Here is a 16,563-nt window from a genome sequence, read left to right on the forward strand (position 1 = left end):
AAATTGAACTATCTTTGCATTCATGGAATAAATTTCTTGGTTATGGTATAGTTAGTTGTATGTGTTTAAATGGTAATTGTTGAAGGATGAAGAATTTAGAGGAAAAAAATTGGGGGCTAATAAATTAACAATCTCTTGCCACTGACATAATCTCCTTTGGTGTTTTATAGTTTACAAAATAAACCAATTTTTCTGCTGATTGTGCATTTTAAATGGGCATTCATCCATGTTTATTTCATTTTCTCATCTAAATCTCTGTTTCAGCCTTTTAAAAGCATTAAGCATCACCAGAGAGCAATAGTACTCTACAAGGAGCTGGTTATGCTCGGTGAATTCAGCAGGAGCACTGAGATGAATGGGCAGAGTTGAGCAGGTCATGGCTCCAGTCTGTGGTTGGGGCAGTGGCAGACTGTCTCCCACAGGACTTTGGCCAGAACCACTTGCCTCTGATGTTGCACCACTAACTTGGTTCAGGCTCCTAAACTGCATTGGGACTTTCCTTTCATATGGGCAGAGAAGAGTGCTAGGTTCTCTGATGCTCATGGTAGGTTTTCAATGGGTCTTCATTAATGTTTGAATGTCCATGCTGTTTAGATCTGAATGTTTCTGTTTCTGGGACAGTGGGGACTGGATATGGATAAAGTTGGCTTGGTTTGAGCTGTTACTGACCTTCCCTGGCTGCCTTCCCTACATGTTTCTTTTTCCCAGAGAGTCATGCACACTGGAACACTTTGGTTTTCATGTTGGCAGATTTCCTGAAGATGTCTCTAACAAATCCCGTTCCACATGTCCTTCTCACAGTGTGCTGGACACACCTCCATGGAGTGGGGGTGATTATCCCCCCCAACCCTGCCATGAATCTTCATGAGGCTTTTTGGTGGCATCAGGCAGTGAAACCTGATGGAGGTGGTGCTGTTGACCTCCAGGGCTGGGTCAAAACGATCTGACTTCTGCTTGTCTCCCTCCTTTGGGACTCTAGCCCTAAGTTCCCAGGCACCATGCTGGGAGGAACCCAGCAGATACCATGCGGTAGGGCCCCCATGGAAAGCCTGCAACCAGTGTCAACTGCCAGATATGTGAGTGAATGCCCTTTCAGTGATTCCAGACCTCAGACTCCATGGAATAGACTCACCATCCCTTCTGTGCCCTGTCCAAATTCCTGATGCATCAAATTCATGAACATAATAAATGATTGTTTTATATCACTAAATTTGGGGGTCATTTTTTAGTAGCCATAGTAAGTACAGTTCAGTTCAGTTCAGTCCAGTCAGTCAGTCAGTCTTGTCCGACTCTTTGCGACCCCATGAATCGCAGCACGCCAGGCCTCCCTGTCCATCACCAACTCCCGGAGTTCACTCAGACTCACGTCCATCAAGTCAGTGATGCCATCCAGCCATCTCATCCTCTGTCGTCCCCTTCTCCTCCTGCCCCCAATCCCTCCAAGCATCAGGGTCTTTCCAGTGAGTCAACTCTTCGCATGAGGTGGCCAAAGTACTGGAGTTTCAGCTTTAGCATCATTCCTTCCAAAGAACACCCAGGGCTGATCTTTCGAATGCAAAACCTTTTATAAGAATAACTGAAATAAATATTTTAGAAAAATTAATTTTCTTTTTTGGGACATAGATTAAATGACTCTATATGTTTTGTTCTCATGGTTACAATCATTTTAGGAAATAGACTAGATTCCTTTCACTAGTTATGAGACATTATGCTCAAATACACCATGTATTTATGGTGTACACCTCAAATACACCATAAATTATGTCCCCTTGCCTAATAACTAAGCGCAGTTTGATACATACCAGAGGTAGTTGCTAGGCAGCCTGACCTTTTTTCTGAGTTGCATATCTGTGTTCTGAGTTGCCTTGGCATGTTTTCACATCCGTATGCTGCAGGTAAAATAACTTCACAGGTCAAAAACCAAATTCACTGTTCCCATTTCATTTGCTTCTCTTTCTCTGACAGCTCTGTTGTCTGTCATAGAGTTTATTCTAGAAACCAGAAGCAAGCGTTGACCCATGTTTTCCAACTCACCTGTGGATGCACAGGGACAGCGGTCACTGAGTCTGGTTGCTTCCTTGCCTGTGTCCCCGTCTGCTCACCACTCCCGGTCCATTCACACCCACCCCCATCTCCTTTCTGCTTTGATCTGCTTAGTCGTGCCCAGGTTTCTTTCCCCTGAATTCTATTCCCTGCAGGGTCACTGGACTTTTCTTTCCAGATCACAGCTTTGTCATGGCCTCGTTTAAAAATGTTGGGTTGTGGTTTATAAGATGAGAATCCAGGCTGATTGGTATGCCATTCAGAACTCTTCCTGCCTGGCATCCTGTTCACTTTTCTTTCTTTTCTTTTAAATTAATAGCCATTTTTAAAGCAGTTTTAGGTTTGTGGAAAAATGAGTGTAAGTAGAGTGTTCTCATATAATCCCTCACCACCCCTGCTGCCTGCCTCCCAGTTTCCCCTATTATTAACATTTTGCCTTAATATCTTTTACAGTGGATGAGCCTGTATTGATACATTATTATTAACCCAGTCAATAGTTTATTAAAGTTCACTCTTGGTGTTGTGAATTCTCTGGGGTTTGACAATGTCTAATACCATGTATCCATCTATCATACAGGGTATTTTGAGTGCCCTAAAAATCCTCTATGTTCTAGCTAGTCATCTCTCCCTTCCCCTAACCCCTGGAAACCCCTTATCTTTTCACTGTCTTCATAGTTTTCCCTTTTATAGAAGGTTATATAGTTGGAATCATATAGTCTGTAGCCTTTTTGGATTGGCTGACTTAGTGATAGACATTTAAGATTCACTGATGTCTCTTCCAAGCTTGATAGAATGTTTCTTTTTTGCTCTGAATAATAATCCATTGCCTGGATATACCACGATTTATTTTTCCATTCACCTATTGAAGGACATCTTGGTGGAATCCAAGTTTGGGCAATTTTGAATAAAGTTGCTGTAAAATTTGTGTGCAGGTTTTATGTGCACATAAATTTTTAAACTCATTTGGGTAAAAGTACTTTTTAATGTAATTTTATATTTTGAATAAGTGATAAAATGATTTGGTTCAAAGATTTAATAATATTAAAAAGGTTTGCAGTAAGCAGCTTTAATCTCTTCCTCCTGTCTATTAAAATTCCCATCTTACGTAATCCTTTTTTTTTCTTGCTCATCTTGTCATCTTTTATGCAAATGCAAATAAATATGTATATGCAGCCTTTTCTTTTTTCATGAAAGTAGCACGTTATATACACTATTCTGAGACTTGATTTTTTTTTTAACATACAATTTCTAGTTTGCAGTTGGCTTTCTTTTGTTTAGTAACATTTTCTAAAGAGTTTTCTATAGCTAAAAGCTTTCTAAAGAGTTTTCTACAGCTGAACATAGAAATAGAGATTATTATTATTCTTTTACAGCTGATAGTAAGTAGTCTATGGTGGAGATATTCCATAATTTAATCAGTTCTCTATTGGTGAATGCTTGGACTTTTGGCTGGTCTGGAAAGTACAGCCGTGAAGAACATTGTACACAAGCCTTTCTGTACATGGGCATGTATGGTCATTGAACACACTTCCACACGCAGGGTCACTAGGTCATAGGATACTTTCTTTTTTGGTAATAACTGACCTCTGTTGCTGCTGCTGCTGCTGCTGCTTCTACTGCTAAGTCGCTTCAGTCGTGTCCGACTCTGTGCAACCGCAGAGATGGCAGCCCACCAGGCTCCCCAATCCCTGGGATTCTCCAGGCAAGAACACTGGAGTGGGTTGCCATTGCCTTCTCCAATGCATGAAAGTGAAAAGTGAAAGTGAAGTTGCTCAGTTGTGTCTGACTCTTCGGGACCCCATGGACTGCAGCCTATGAGGCTCCTCCATCCATGGGATTTTCCAGGCAAGAGTACTGGAGTCAGGTGCCATTGCCTTCTCCGGACCTCTGTTAGGGTTGTACAATTTCCTGCTTACTTTTTTAATCTTCACTCTTAGTTTTCCTTTTCTAGCTTATACAGTAGGCGTCAGCTGCACTGAGCTGCTTCTTGAACGAACAGCACACTTTGGTTTCTGTGTTCTTTTGCTCTATGCTTTGCTGAGTCTCTCCTTCCCCTCCCATCTCGTCCTCTACTTGGTAGACTCCTATGCGTTCTTCAAGGCACCAGTGCCAATATCCCCCTTCTCCCTTTAGCCTGTCACCCTTCTGTGAATGTGTAGCATGTTAAGTGTCTTTTTCTTTTATAAATTAATTGAAATTCATAGTCACCTGAAACTAGGGGAATGAGTTCTGGCTCAGGAGGCAGGGGCCTGTGTTCTAGTCCTGCCTTCTGCATTTACTGCGTCTTGGACCTTTGAGCCTCTGAGACTCAGTTTCATCATTTGCCAGACAGAGATCACAGCACCCCCCACCCCACCTTCTTGTAAAGCATGTGTGAGCTAACACGAGAAAGCACTTCGTAAACTCCAAGGAGAATACTGTGCAGAGAGAGATTTTTCTTTTTCTGTTTTTTCAGGTTTTTTGTTGTTGGTTTTTAAAAAATTAATTTATTTTTAATTGAAGGATAATTGCTTTACAGAATTTTGTACAGTTCAGTTCAGTCACTCAGTTGTGTCCTACTCTTTGCGACCCCATGAATCGCAGCACGCCAGGCCTCCCTGTCCATCACCCACTCCAGGAGTTCACTCAGACTCACATCCATCGAGTCCGTGATGCCATCTAGCCATCTCATCCTCTGTCGTCCCCTTCTCCTCCTGCCCCCAATCTCTCCCAGCATCAGAGTCTTTTCCAATGAGTCAACTCTTTGCATGAGGTGGCCAAAGTACTGGAGTTTCAGCTTTAGCATCATTCCTTCCAAAGAACACCCAAGGTTGATCTCCTTCAGAATGGACTGGTTAGATCTCCTTGCAGTCCAAGGGACTCTCAAGAGTATTCTCCAACAACACAGTTCAAAAGCATCAATTCTTCGGTGCTCAGCCTTCTTCACAGTCCAACTCTCACATCCATACGTGACTACTGGAAAAATCATAGCCTTGACTAGACGGACCTTAGTCAGCAAAGTAATGTCTCTGCTTTTGAATATACTATCTAGGTTGGTCATAACTTTTCTTCCAAGGAGTAAGCGTCTTTTAATTTCATGGCTGAAGTCACCATCTGCAGTGATTTTGGAGCCCCCAAAAATAAAGTGTGACACTGTTTCCACTGTTTCCCCATCTATTTCCCATGAAGTGATGGGACCGGATGCCATGATCTTCGTTTTCTGAATGTTGAGCTTTAAGCCAGCTTTTTTGCTTTCCTCTTTCACTTTCATCAAGAGGCTTTTTAGTTCCTCTTCACTTTCTGCCATAAGGGTGGTGTCATCTGCATATCTGAGGTTAATGATATTTCTCCCGGCAATCTTGATTCCAGCTTGTGTTTCTTCCAGTCCAGCGTTTCTCATGATGTACTCTGCATATAAGTTAAACATCAACATGAGTCAGCTATGTCCCCTCCATCTTGAAGCTCCCTCCCATCTCTCTCCCCCTTCCACCCCTCTAGGTTGTTACAGAGTCCCTGTTTGAGTTCCCTGAGTCATACATCAAATTCCCATTTGTTTTTTAGTCGCTTCCTTCGTGTCCAACTCTTGTGATCCCATACACTATAGCCACCAGGCTTCTCTGTCCATGGGTGGGATTCTCCAGAGAAGAATACTGGAGTGGGTTGCCATTTCCTTCTCCAAAATTTCCATTGACAATCTGCTTTACATTTGGTAATGTAAGTTTCCATATTACTCTTTTCACACATCTCACCCTCTCCTTCCTGCCCTCCCCCACCATGGCCGTAAGTCTGTTCTCTGTGTCTGTGTCTCCATTGGTGCCCTGCAAATAATTTCGTCAGTACTATCTTTCTAGATTCCATATATATTATGATATTTATTTTCTCTTTCTGATGTATTTCACTGTATATAATAAGCTCTAGGTTTATCCACCTCATCAGAACTGACTCAAATTCATTCCTTTTTATGGCTGAGTAATATTCCATTGCTTATATGTACCGTAGCTTTTTTATCCATCTGTCGATGGACATCTAAGTTGCGTCCATGTTCTAGCTATTATAAGTAGTGCTGCAATGAACATTGGGGATAGACGTGTCTTTTTCAATTTTGGTTTCCTCAGGGTATATGCCTAGTAGTGGGATTGCTGGGTCATATGGTGGTATGGTTCTTGTAAAGCACATGTGAGCTGACACGAGAAAGCACTTTGTAAACTCGAAGGAGAACACTGTGCAGAGAGAGATTTTTCTTTTTCTTTTTTTAAAAAAAGAATCAGATAGTGCTGAGAGATTCTGTGACTCCAGGTCTCAGTTCCCAAACTCCTAATTTGTAGCATGTGCTAAATCTGCTTTTCAAACTTACTCTGTGTCTTTAATTCCCATACAGTTACACCTGTCTCTATCCCCTGTTCTTGTCCCAAGTACAGAATGACGGGTTCTTTTCTACCGGTCTTTTGAGCTACAATAACTATAATGTAACTTTCATAATAGTCTTCATTAGCATACAGAAAATTTTAATTTTGAAGACTGAGAACTTCTCATAAAAACTCTTCTATTACTCAGCCTTTTCATGACATTTTAAACATTGTCTGCAGTTTCCCTAGAAATCTCATGTGAGTGTTGCAGTCCCTGAAGCCCGTTTTCTGAGAATAATCCTGTGGAGAAGGTCACTCTGATTACTCATTGCTGCCCACCCGCCCACACTTCCAGCTGGGCCATCTTCCCAGGTGGGCTTGCCTTTAGTTCATGCCCTTACCCACCCTTCCCTTCATCCTGCCCTCAGTCTGTTCCTCTGTCCGCCTATTCATCTCTCATCTACTGTTTCTCCAGTTCACTCTACTTGAGATGGAGGAATGAAAAATGGGGTCCTCCAGCACTGAGTTCCTCAGTTTCGAAAATTACACTGGACATTTTGTTCAGCTGCACAGTTGGCAGATTGGAGCATTTTATTTTGTGCTCTTTAGTCTTTCTTCTGCAGATGCTGGGTTTTTAACAACTCCCGTTTTGGTTGCAGAGTAGGATGGGTAAGTTCAGTTCAGTTGCTCAGTTGTGTCCGACTCTTTGCGACTCCATGGACTGCAGCATGCCAGGCCTCCCTGTCCATCACCAACTCCCAGAGTTTACCCAAACTCATGTCCATTGAGTCGGTGATGCCATCCAGCCGTCTCATCATTTGTCATCCCCTGCTCCTGCCCTCAATCTTTCCCAGCCTCAGGGTCTTTTCAAATGAGTTAGCTCTTCGCATGAGGTGGCCAAAGTATTGGAGTTTCAGTTTCAACATCAGTCCTTCCAATGAACACCCAGGACTGATCTCCTTTAGGATGGACTGGTTGGATCTCCTTGCAGTCCAAGGGACTCTCAAGAGTCTTCTCCAACACCACAGTTCAAAAGCATCAATTCTTCTGTACTCAGCTTTCTTTTCAGTCCAACTCGCACATCCATACATGACTACTGGAGAAACCATAGCCTTGACTAGATGGACCTTTGTTGGCAGAGTAATGTTTCTGCTTTTTAATATGCTGTCTAGGTTGGTCGCAACTTTCCTTCCAAGGAGTAAGGGTCTTTTAATTTCATGGCTGCAGTCACCATCTGCAGTGATTTTGGAGCCCAAAATCACCGTTTCCTCATTTATTTGCCATGAGTGATGGGACTGGATGCCATGATCTTAGTTTTCTGAATGTTGAGCTTTAAGCCAACTTTTTCACTCTCCTCTTTCACTTTTCTCAAGAGCCTCTTTAGTTCTTCATTTTCTGCCAGAAGGGTGGTGTCATCTGCATATCTGAGGTTATTGACATCTCTCGCGGCAATCTTGATTCCAGCTTTTGCTTCCTCCAGCCCAGCGTTTCTCATGATGTACTCTGCATATCAGTTAAATAAGCAGAGTGACAATATACAGCCTTGACGTACTTCTTTTCCTATTTGGAACCAGTCTGTTGTTCCATGTCCAGTTTTAACTATTGCTTCCTGACCTGCATACAGGTTTCTCAAGAGGTAGGTCAGGTGGTCTAGTATTCCCATCTCTTTCAGAATTTTCCACAGTTTATTGTGATCCACACAATCAAAGGCTTTGACATAGTCAATACAGCAGCAATAGATGTTTTTCTGGAACTCTCTTGCTTTTTCCATGATCCAGAGGATGTTAACAATTCGATCTCTGGTTCCTCTGCCTTTTCTAAACCTAGCTTGAACATCAAGGAGTTCACGGTTCACGTATTGCTGAAGCCTGGCTTGGAGAATTTTGAGCATTACTTTACTAGCGTGTGAGATGAGTGCAATTGTGCAGTCGTTTGAGCGTTCTTTGGCATTGCCTATCTTTGGGATTGGGATGAAAACTGACCTTTTCCAGTCCTGTGGCTACTGCTGAGTTTTGCTGGCATATTGAGTACAGCACAGCATCATCTTTTAGGATTTGAAGTAGCTCCTGGAATTCCATCACCTCCACTAGCTTTGTTCGTAGTGATGCTTTCTAAGGCGCACTTGACTTCACATTCCAGGATGTCTGGCTCTAGGTGAGTTATCACATCATCGTGATTATCTGGGTCGTGAAGATCTTTTTTGTACAGTTCTTCTGTGTATTTTTGCCACGTCTTCTTAATATCTTCTGCTTCTGTTAGGTCCCTCCCATTTCTGTCCTTTATCGAGCCCATCTTTGCATGAAATGTTCCCTTAGTATCTGTAATTTTCTTGAAGAGATCTCTAGTCTTTCCCATTCTATTGTTTTCCTCTATTTCTTTACATTGATCTCTGAGGAAGGCTTTCTTACCTCTCTGTGCTATTCTTTGGAACTCTGCATTCAAACAGATATATCTTTGCTTTTCTCTGCTTTTCACTTCTCTTCTTTTCACAGCTATTTGTAAGGCCTCCTCAGACCCCCATTTTGCTTTTTTGCATTTCTTTTTCTTGGGGATGGTGTTGATCCCTGTCTCCTGTACAGTGTCACGAACCTCCATCCATAGTTCATCAGGCACTCTGTCTATCAGATCTAGTCCGTTAAATCTATTTCTCACTTCCACTATATAATCATAAGGAATTTGATTTAGGTCATACCTGAATGGTGTAGTGGTTTTCCCCACTTTCTTCAATTTAAGTCTGAATTTGGTAATAAGGAGTTCATGATCTGAGCTACAGTCAGCTCCCGGTCTTGTTTTTGCTGACTGTATAGAGCTTCTCCATCTTTGGCTGCAAAGGATATAATCAATCTGATTTCGGTGTTGACCATCTGGTGATGTCCATGTGCAGAGTCTTCTCTTAAGTTGTTGGAAGAGGGTGTTTGCTATGACCTGTGTGTTCTCTTGGCAAAATTCTGTTAACCTTTGCTTCATTCTGTACTCCAACGCCAAATTTGCCTGTTACTCCAGGTGTTTCTTGACTTTGTACTTTTGCATTTCAGTCCCCTAGAATGAAAAGGACATCTTTTTTGGGTGTTAATTCTAAAAGGTCTTGTAGGTCTTCATAGAACCATTCATCTTCAGCTTTTTCAGCGTTACTGGTTGGGGCATAGACTTGGATCACCGTGATATTGAACAGAAATCATTCTGTTGTTTTTAAGATTGCATCCAAGTCAAGTACTGCATTTCAGGCTCTTTTGTTGACTATGATGGCTAGTCCATTTCTTCTAAGGGATTCTTGCTCACAGTAGTATATAATGGTCATCTGAGTTAAATTCACCCATTCCAGTCCGTCTTAGTTTGCCGTTTCCTAGAATGTTGACATTCCCTCTTGCCATCTCCTGTTTGATCACTTCCAACTTGCCTTGATTCATGGACCTAACATTCCAGGTTACTATGCAATATTGCTCTTTATAGCACGGGACCTGATGGATAAGTATGTATCTATTTCTGAAGGCCTCTGAGTCCTGAGGATGCTGTGCACTGTGCCTAGGGCCCTGTGGGTAGAGGTGCTGAGGAAGCAAGATGAATGACTTCCTGGATCATGATGTTCTGTCTGTGCATGGGTGCATTTGTGTGTGGATGTGGAATGGGTTTAGGTCTATTGTAAATGGTTAAGCCTTCTATTTAAGAAAGAAAGGATATACAATATTATAATATTCTCCTGGAAAAGACAATGGGTTTCAACTAAAGTTTTCATTATCTATACTTGGTGCCCAAGAGTCATTATACCATAACTTATGGAGACAGAATTCTTGATCAGGTTTGATACATAATTGCTTTTTGAAAGATTCTCTTATTATTATATAATAAACCTCTCCTCCATTTTTGCCTCCTTTAGACTTCATTTTTTGTTTTTTTAGAAAGTTATTTTAAATATTTTTTTTCCCACTACATGAAATTCTGTGTGAGATTAGTATCCTCAGTCAGGTTATACAACTTTCACAGTTTGGGGTAGATTTTTGGTAGATACTTTTTTCCTCCTTTCTTCCCAAAGAAAATATTTGCAAGAACAGAAAATTACCAATTAATGGTAGCTGGTGGCGTTATTAGTAACATTGTCCATGTCCATGTCCGTGGTGGGGCAGGGAGTGGGTTCTGAATGTTAATTCTGAAGATTATCCCTTACCACAGGGGAGTACAGTCATTCTGGAATCTGAAATCTGAGCAGACCCATGGTCACTAAGTAGATTGTATGCTTTTCTTCCTATCAGTTTTCCTGTTTTCATCCCTTCAGCTGCAGAGGCAGGGATTCCCAGCCTCCTGTGGGAGTCAGAGCATCTCCCTGGCCCCATGGGAGAGTGGCTTGGCCTTGCATCCCCCTTCCCAAGCCTGTTTCTGAACCCTTTGCATTGTCCATCCTTAAAGATCTTGCAGCTTCAGGGAGGTAAAAAAGAGCTCTTCTAAAGTATACCCAGCATCTTCTTTTGTCTTTGTTTAGACTCCTATAAGCCTTAATGGCGCATTTCCCAAAACTAGTCTAGTTGCAGGCAAGAAGACACTGGGATTAAAAACATTAAAAAACAACCTCAATGAGAATCTCAGTACTGCTTTAGAGTCACAGGTTTTCTGAAACTAAACCTGTTTTCCTAAAGCATCCCGTTTTCCCCTACCTTTCTTTCTCCTCCTAAGAAGTCTGGCTGGCTCATCAACTCATTTCGCAGTGGTTTTCGCTGGCGGTGCCAGGGTTGTGTTCACCATCTGAGTACAGTAGGAAAGGCACAATGGTTGCATTGCAGTAAGTGAAATGTCTATTGTGTGAGTGTCTCTATTCTCCTTTCATTGGGTGATATCCAGAAATAGTGTGTGCAGGAATGTGCAAGGGTTAGGCGACAGCATGACGCTGATTTTGCTTTTTCATTTTGGACACCATCACACAAAATAATAAAGGGCTTGCCCTGCAGAAGAATTGTCTTTTGTCTTTGTCTCCGGGGCCTTGTCAAGGTTTATCTTTCTATCCTCCAACCTGGTATGTGTCCCCAGGAGCCACCTGAGAGCGACAAGCTCAGTACAGGTAATGTCTTTCAAACTTCAGTGATTAGCATTAGGCAGTGCTGACAGTTCTTTTTTAAGTTTGCGTTTCAATTTCTTGGCTGTGCCTTGCAACCTGTGGGATCTTAGTTCCCTGACCAGGGATTAAACCTGTGCCCCTTGCGTTGAAATTGCTGAGTCATAATCACTGGACTGCCAGGGAAGTCTCAAAGCTGACATTTAGGAGTCTGACTCACCCCTCATCCCCCACCCCTCTTCCGGGCTTGTTGTGTGGTCTTAGCACCCGGAAGTCATGCTAGCTGACAGATTTGTTTTACTAAAGACTGGGTGGGCCTGGCCATGGGGCAACAAGACAAATTGCTCCCCTTTTTGTGCAAGCCCCTTGAACAGCTTAATTCCCAGAGCTGAGGCCAGAACTATACCCCATAAAGACTGATCTTTTGAGTGGTGAACATTTTCTTTTTCCTTTTTTCCTAACAGAAATCTGGCTGGAAATTTTCACTTTAGAACAAAGGTTTTTTTTTTTTTTTTTAAATGCTGAAAGATTTCAGGTGCTTTTGGATTTTTCCCCGCAGAGAAACCTTCTCTGCTACTTCAAACCCCACTTCTTCTCTGCCTCGTTAATGACGTGGCAGTTGTGTTGGTGAATCGTATTTCAGAAAATGACTGCCTGCAGAGTTCAGGTTCTAGACGGCTGACTGAAGTTTAACTCATTACGTTGTGTGTAAATGTTCCTTATTTGTGAGATTTGCTCCCAAACTGGGACTTTTAAGTAACTAATCTCTGTGAAACAGATGTTTCTTCCTCCCAGACCTGGGTGTGATTAGTCAGGTTTCAAACCCAGTGAGCTGTGTGAATTGCAGCCACAGAGGGGCCCTTGGTAAGCCAGACTTCAGTGGTCCATGACAAAGATGCCCTGAGGGTGTGTGTTACAGGCTCGCTTGGGCTTCCCTGGTGGCACAGAGTTCCATCCCTGAGTTGGAAAGATCCCCTGGAGAAGGAAATGGGAACCCACTCCTGTCTTCTTGCCTGGAGAATCCCAAAGACAGAGGAGCCTGGCGGGCTACAGTCTATGGGGTCACAAAGAGTTGGACGTGACCGAGCAACTGAACGCACACACGTAAGACTGGGGTGCTCACACACCAGCTCCCCCTCACTGGCTGCCCTGTGTCCTGTGCGGGGATCTAGGGATCAGCGTTCAGCCTGGTGCTTGAAAGGGGCTGATTTAGCTTCTGTGTCTAGTTGGGGATCTCCTTGCTTCCTCACGATTCCAGTTTAGGTGTGAGAAGTGTCAAGTTGGCTGCATGTATTTTGAACTCCCACGAAGACCATATGGTCTTTTGGATTCAGTGTTCAGCACTTTTATCAGTCAGTACTTACGCTTTTGCAGTCCTGTGACTCAGTGCCATCACAGCTCCCCTAAGTGGTAGAGTGGAGGACCTCCCTGAACCGGGAACACATTTTTGACATCCCCACCTTTTTCTTCTCATTCTCTTTATTCTGTGTGGAATACCTCAATGTCTGGCTCAGTTTGCAAGGTCAACTCAAATGCCACCCACTTGATAAAACCTCTGCCCACTTGGATGTGTTTCCTTGCCTCTGAACCTCAATTATGCTCCCTCTGACCTTTGTTACCTATTCATTCATCCATTTATTGATGCCTGCTATGTACCAGATTTGGGATCGAGCCCTCTCTCATTTCTGTATCTCTCATGGAGCTTACATTCTAGCCTGTGGAAATAGCATACATAAACAGCACATGCAGTACGTAAGTCAATTGTATAGTATTTTGGAAGGGTTAAAACGGAGTGGAATGGGAAAAGGAAAAAGAATAGCAGGATTGGGTTGGTCAGAAGTGCAAAGGCTTCCCTCATACCTCAGCTGGTCAAGAATCCGCCTACAATGGAGGAGACCCCAGTTTGATTCCTGGATCAGGAAGATCCCCTGGAGAAGGTATAGGCTTCCCACTTCAGTATTCTTGGGCTTCCCTTGTGGCTCAGCTGGTAAAGAATCTACCTGCAATGTGGGAGACCTGGGTTCAATCCCTGGGTTAGGAAGATCCCTTGGAGAAGGGAAAGGCTACCCATTCCAGCATTCTAGCCTGGAGAATTCCATGGACAGTATAGTCCACGGGGCCACAAAGAATTGGACATGACTGGGGACTTTCACTTTTCATAAGGTGGGAGGAGGGGGAGATGCAGTGCCTGTTAAGCAGACACACCTTAAGTTGGCCGGTGGTCGTGGTCATTTGTGTGTGTGCCTTCTCCTTTGCCAACTGAAGGGACAGGGACTGGGCCCCTCACTGACTTATCTGCCGGCAGCACTTCGCACAAGATGCCTTGTGTGTGGTTGGTGCTCTGTAGATAATTGATGAAATGGGAATGAAGGTGTAATCATGAATTTGAGGACAAATAAATAAGCTCATTTCCTATTTTTGCTTTTTTCCTGTCCTTAAAAAAAAATTATGATAAATCTGTGCTTAGGAAGTTGAGATTCCTTCCCTATTCAGTCAGTCTTTTCAAGACAGAATTTGTCACTCGACCTCAGTGGATACAGGGGTTTTGGAAAGTGTTGATCAATGTCTGGACTGCTTTTTGCATGAAATAAGACAATTCTAACATATATACCTGAATTCCATGTAGAAGAGCACAGAGGATCATAGTTTGTTTAGTGATTTGGCCAGTTTTTGTTGTCAAAGGACCATTTTTTTTAAAAAAATAAATAACCATCGGGAACTGAATAGGGGAAAACATTTCAAGAGTATATTTTATTATCAGTTTGCCATGAAAGACTCAAGGGTCTCTTGACAACCTCTGAGTTTAGCTTTCAGTTTACAAATAGTTATCAAGTGAGATAACATTATCCCAGGGCAGAGCAATACCTAATGTGGATTGTGAAGATACAGATGTCACGTGACCAGTGAGTGTGCATTTCAGCTCTTACCTGGGGTTTAGCGATTATGGAAAATCAATGCAGAATAGCTTTCTGGGCTGCATTCAGAAATATAACTGGGTGTTGAATCAAAAAAAGAGATCTAAGGCTGCAGTTGATCCAGTGCTTTCAGATGCCCAGTTTAAAATGTAAATGGATGCTGCAGCTGATAGAGTTCTCCCCTGACAGCTAAAAATCCCTGTATAATTTAAAGCCCTGGGTTCCGCAGCCTTCTTGGGAAGAGGGTGTCATAGATGCTAGAATATCAGTGTCAGGAGGCCCCGTGGCCAGCCTAGTGTAGTGCTTTTCCTGCTGCTCCAGTAGAGTCTCCTAGGGGCCCAGTGTAGGGAGGGGAAGGCTCTGAGTGCTTTCCAGGCTGCTGTGTCTACTTGGAAAGGAATGAGCTAATCTAGATAAAGCTATTTCTTTCCAAGTATTTTTAGCCTCAGGATCCTTCCTCCATGCAAACTTTTACCCAAAAGCATAAAGACAATAGAACTGGTCAAAGTGTATTGAGGTGAATGGAAGAACAGGCATGGGACTGGAGGAGGTAAGACACAGCTCTAAGTGGCATGTATCACAGTTGTAAAACGAGTTCAAAAAACCCCTTTCTGGGACTGTGTCCTCATGGGCTTAGTATGGGGATCAAATGGGGCAGACTGGGAAGCATAGTGGATAAGAGAGTGTACGTTTAATGCATTAGTGAAATGTGAAGTATCACTATGTTTTTATCTTTTGTACCACTAGAGCAATCATGTAGGTTGTCAAACTATGTTCTGAGGAGCTGAGGAACATTGCAGGAAGCTTAAGGGACCTCTGTTCTGCACACAAAGCATCTTCCTTTTTATCTGCTTTCTATGTCAGGCATCTAAGTAGAATTTCCTTTACGGATAGAGCTCTATAACTTTTACAGAGTTTGAAAACCACTAATCTAGAAGGAGTTTTGCAAATTAGTAGGTATGCTTGTTTGAAATGCTGGTGGCCATCTATGCCTTTTAAAATGACCAGATACAGAATATTCAGGGCAGAGACCAGCTCAATACCGGGTACATGAAAATAGACCGCCACTATAGATGTCTTCATTATGCGCTGATTGGCTTGAACTAAAGAGACTGGAAACTGAGTGAGTGGCAAGACTGAAACTCACTGTGGAAACCTTTGAGCTGCTTCGAGATGTGCGGTGTCTTTTAAGTCTGGGTGTTCCAAGGCCTTTTATTTCTCGGCTCTGTTTGTAATGGATGTGGTGGTTTAATGGAAGTACCAAGGTGAAAACTAAGTGGTACCTGACAGATAATGGCCCTTTCTTTCTTCTGTCTTCATTTTTTAGTGCACTTACATTTCAATCAACCAAGTTCCCAGGACCCATGCAATTGTGATAAGCAGACCTGCGTGGCTTTGGGGGGCAGAAATGGGAGCCAATGAACATGGAGTGTGCATAGCCAACGAAGCCGTCAATGCCAGAGAACCAGCTGCTGAGACGGAAGCCTTACTGGGGATGGATCTGGTCAGGTACTGCATGGTGGCTCTTAGAGGCAACCGCTCAAACAGGTTGGGGTGGGGATGGGCTTTCTCTCTCTCAAACCTCATACTTTGTTATGCAGTCCTTCCAAAGAAGACTTACGCCTTTTGATGTAAATTTGGAGGTGGTGGAAAAAAGAGTAGATTACAATGGAATATTATTCAGAAATAAAAAAAAATCAAGCGCTGATACCTGCTATACTTGGAAACATTATATTAAGTGAAAGAAGCCAGACACAAAAGGTCACATATTCTATGATTCTAGTTACATGAAATACCCAGAATAGGCAAATTCAATGAAGCAGAAAGTGATCTCCTGGGGTTGGAGTGGGGGATAGACAGGGATTCCTAATAGGTATGGGGCTTCTTTTGGGGGTGTTTGAAATGTTTTAAACTTAGATTATGGTAATAGTTGCACAGCTTTATGAAGATACTAAAGATCATTCAATGATACTTTTAAATGGGTCAATTTTATGGTCTTTGAAATATATCTAATAATATATAAAAGTAAATAGAAAAAAATATATAAAACACATAAAATATAAAGGAAGAAAGAACAGAAGCTACTTCCCTCCTTTCCCCTCTATGTCTCTGTCCTCTTTTCTCTCTTTTTCTCCCCTCCCAGCCACAGGGTAATGCATTCACGTTTAATGCGTTAGTGAAGTGCGGAGGCGGACGTGTAAGCTGGGCAAGAGGGAGGTCTCCGCTGGCTTGTTTACTG

General features: G+C 42.7%; 1 protein-coding gene across 1 annotated transcript in view; it reads left to right on the forward strand.

The window, feature by feature from the left end:
* SCRN1 (secernin 1) overlaps positions 1-16,563 on the forward strand; it is a 61,092-nt gene that overhangs the window by 23,109 nt on the left and 21,420 nt on the right. Inside the window, exon 3 of the mRNA XM_068973153.1 lies at positions 15,652-15,833. Coding sequence (XP_068829254.1) covers positions 15,652-15,833 — 182 coding nt within the window. The remainder of the gene's footprint in view (positions 1-15,651; positions 15,834-16,563) is intronic.

The sequence above is a fragment of the Capricornis sumatraensis genome, chromosome 5 (assembly GCF_032405125.1).
Source record: "Capricornis sumatraensis isolate serow.1 chromosome 5, serow.2, whole genome shotgun sequence".
Classification (NCBI taxonomy): domain Eukaryota; kingdom Metazoa; phylum Chordata; class Mammalia; order Artiodactyla; family Bovidae; genus Capricornis; species Capricornis sumatraensis.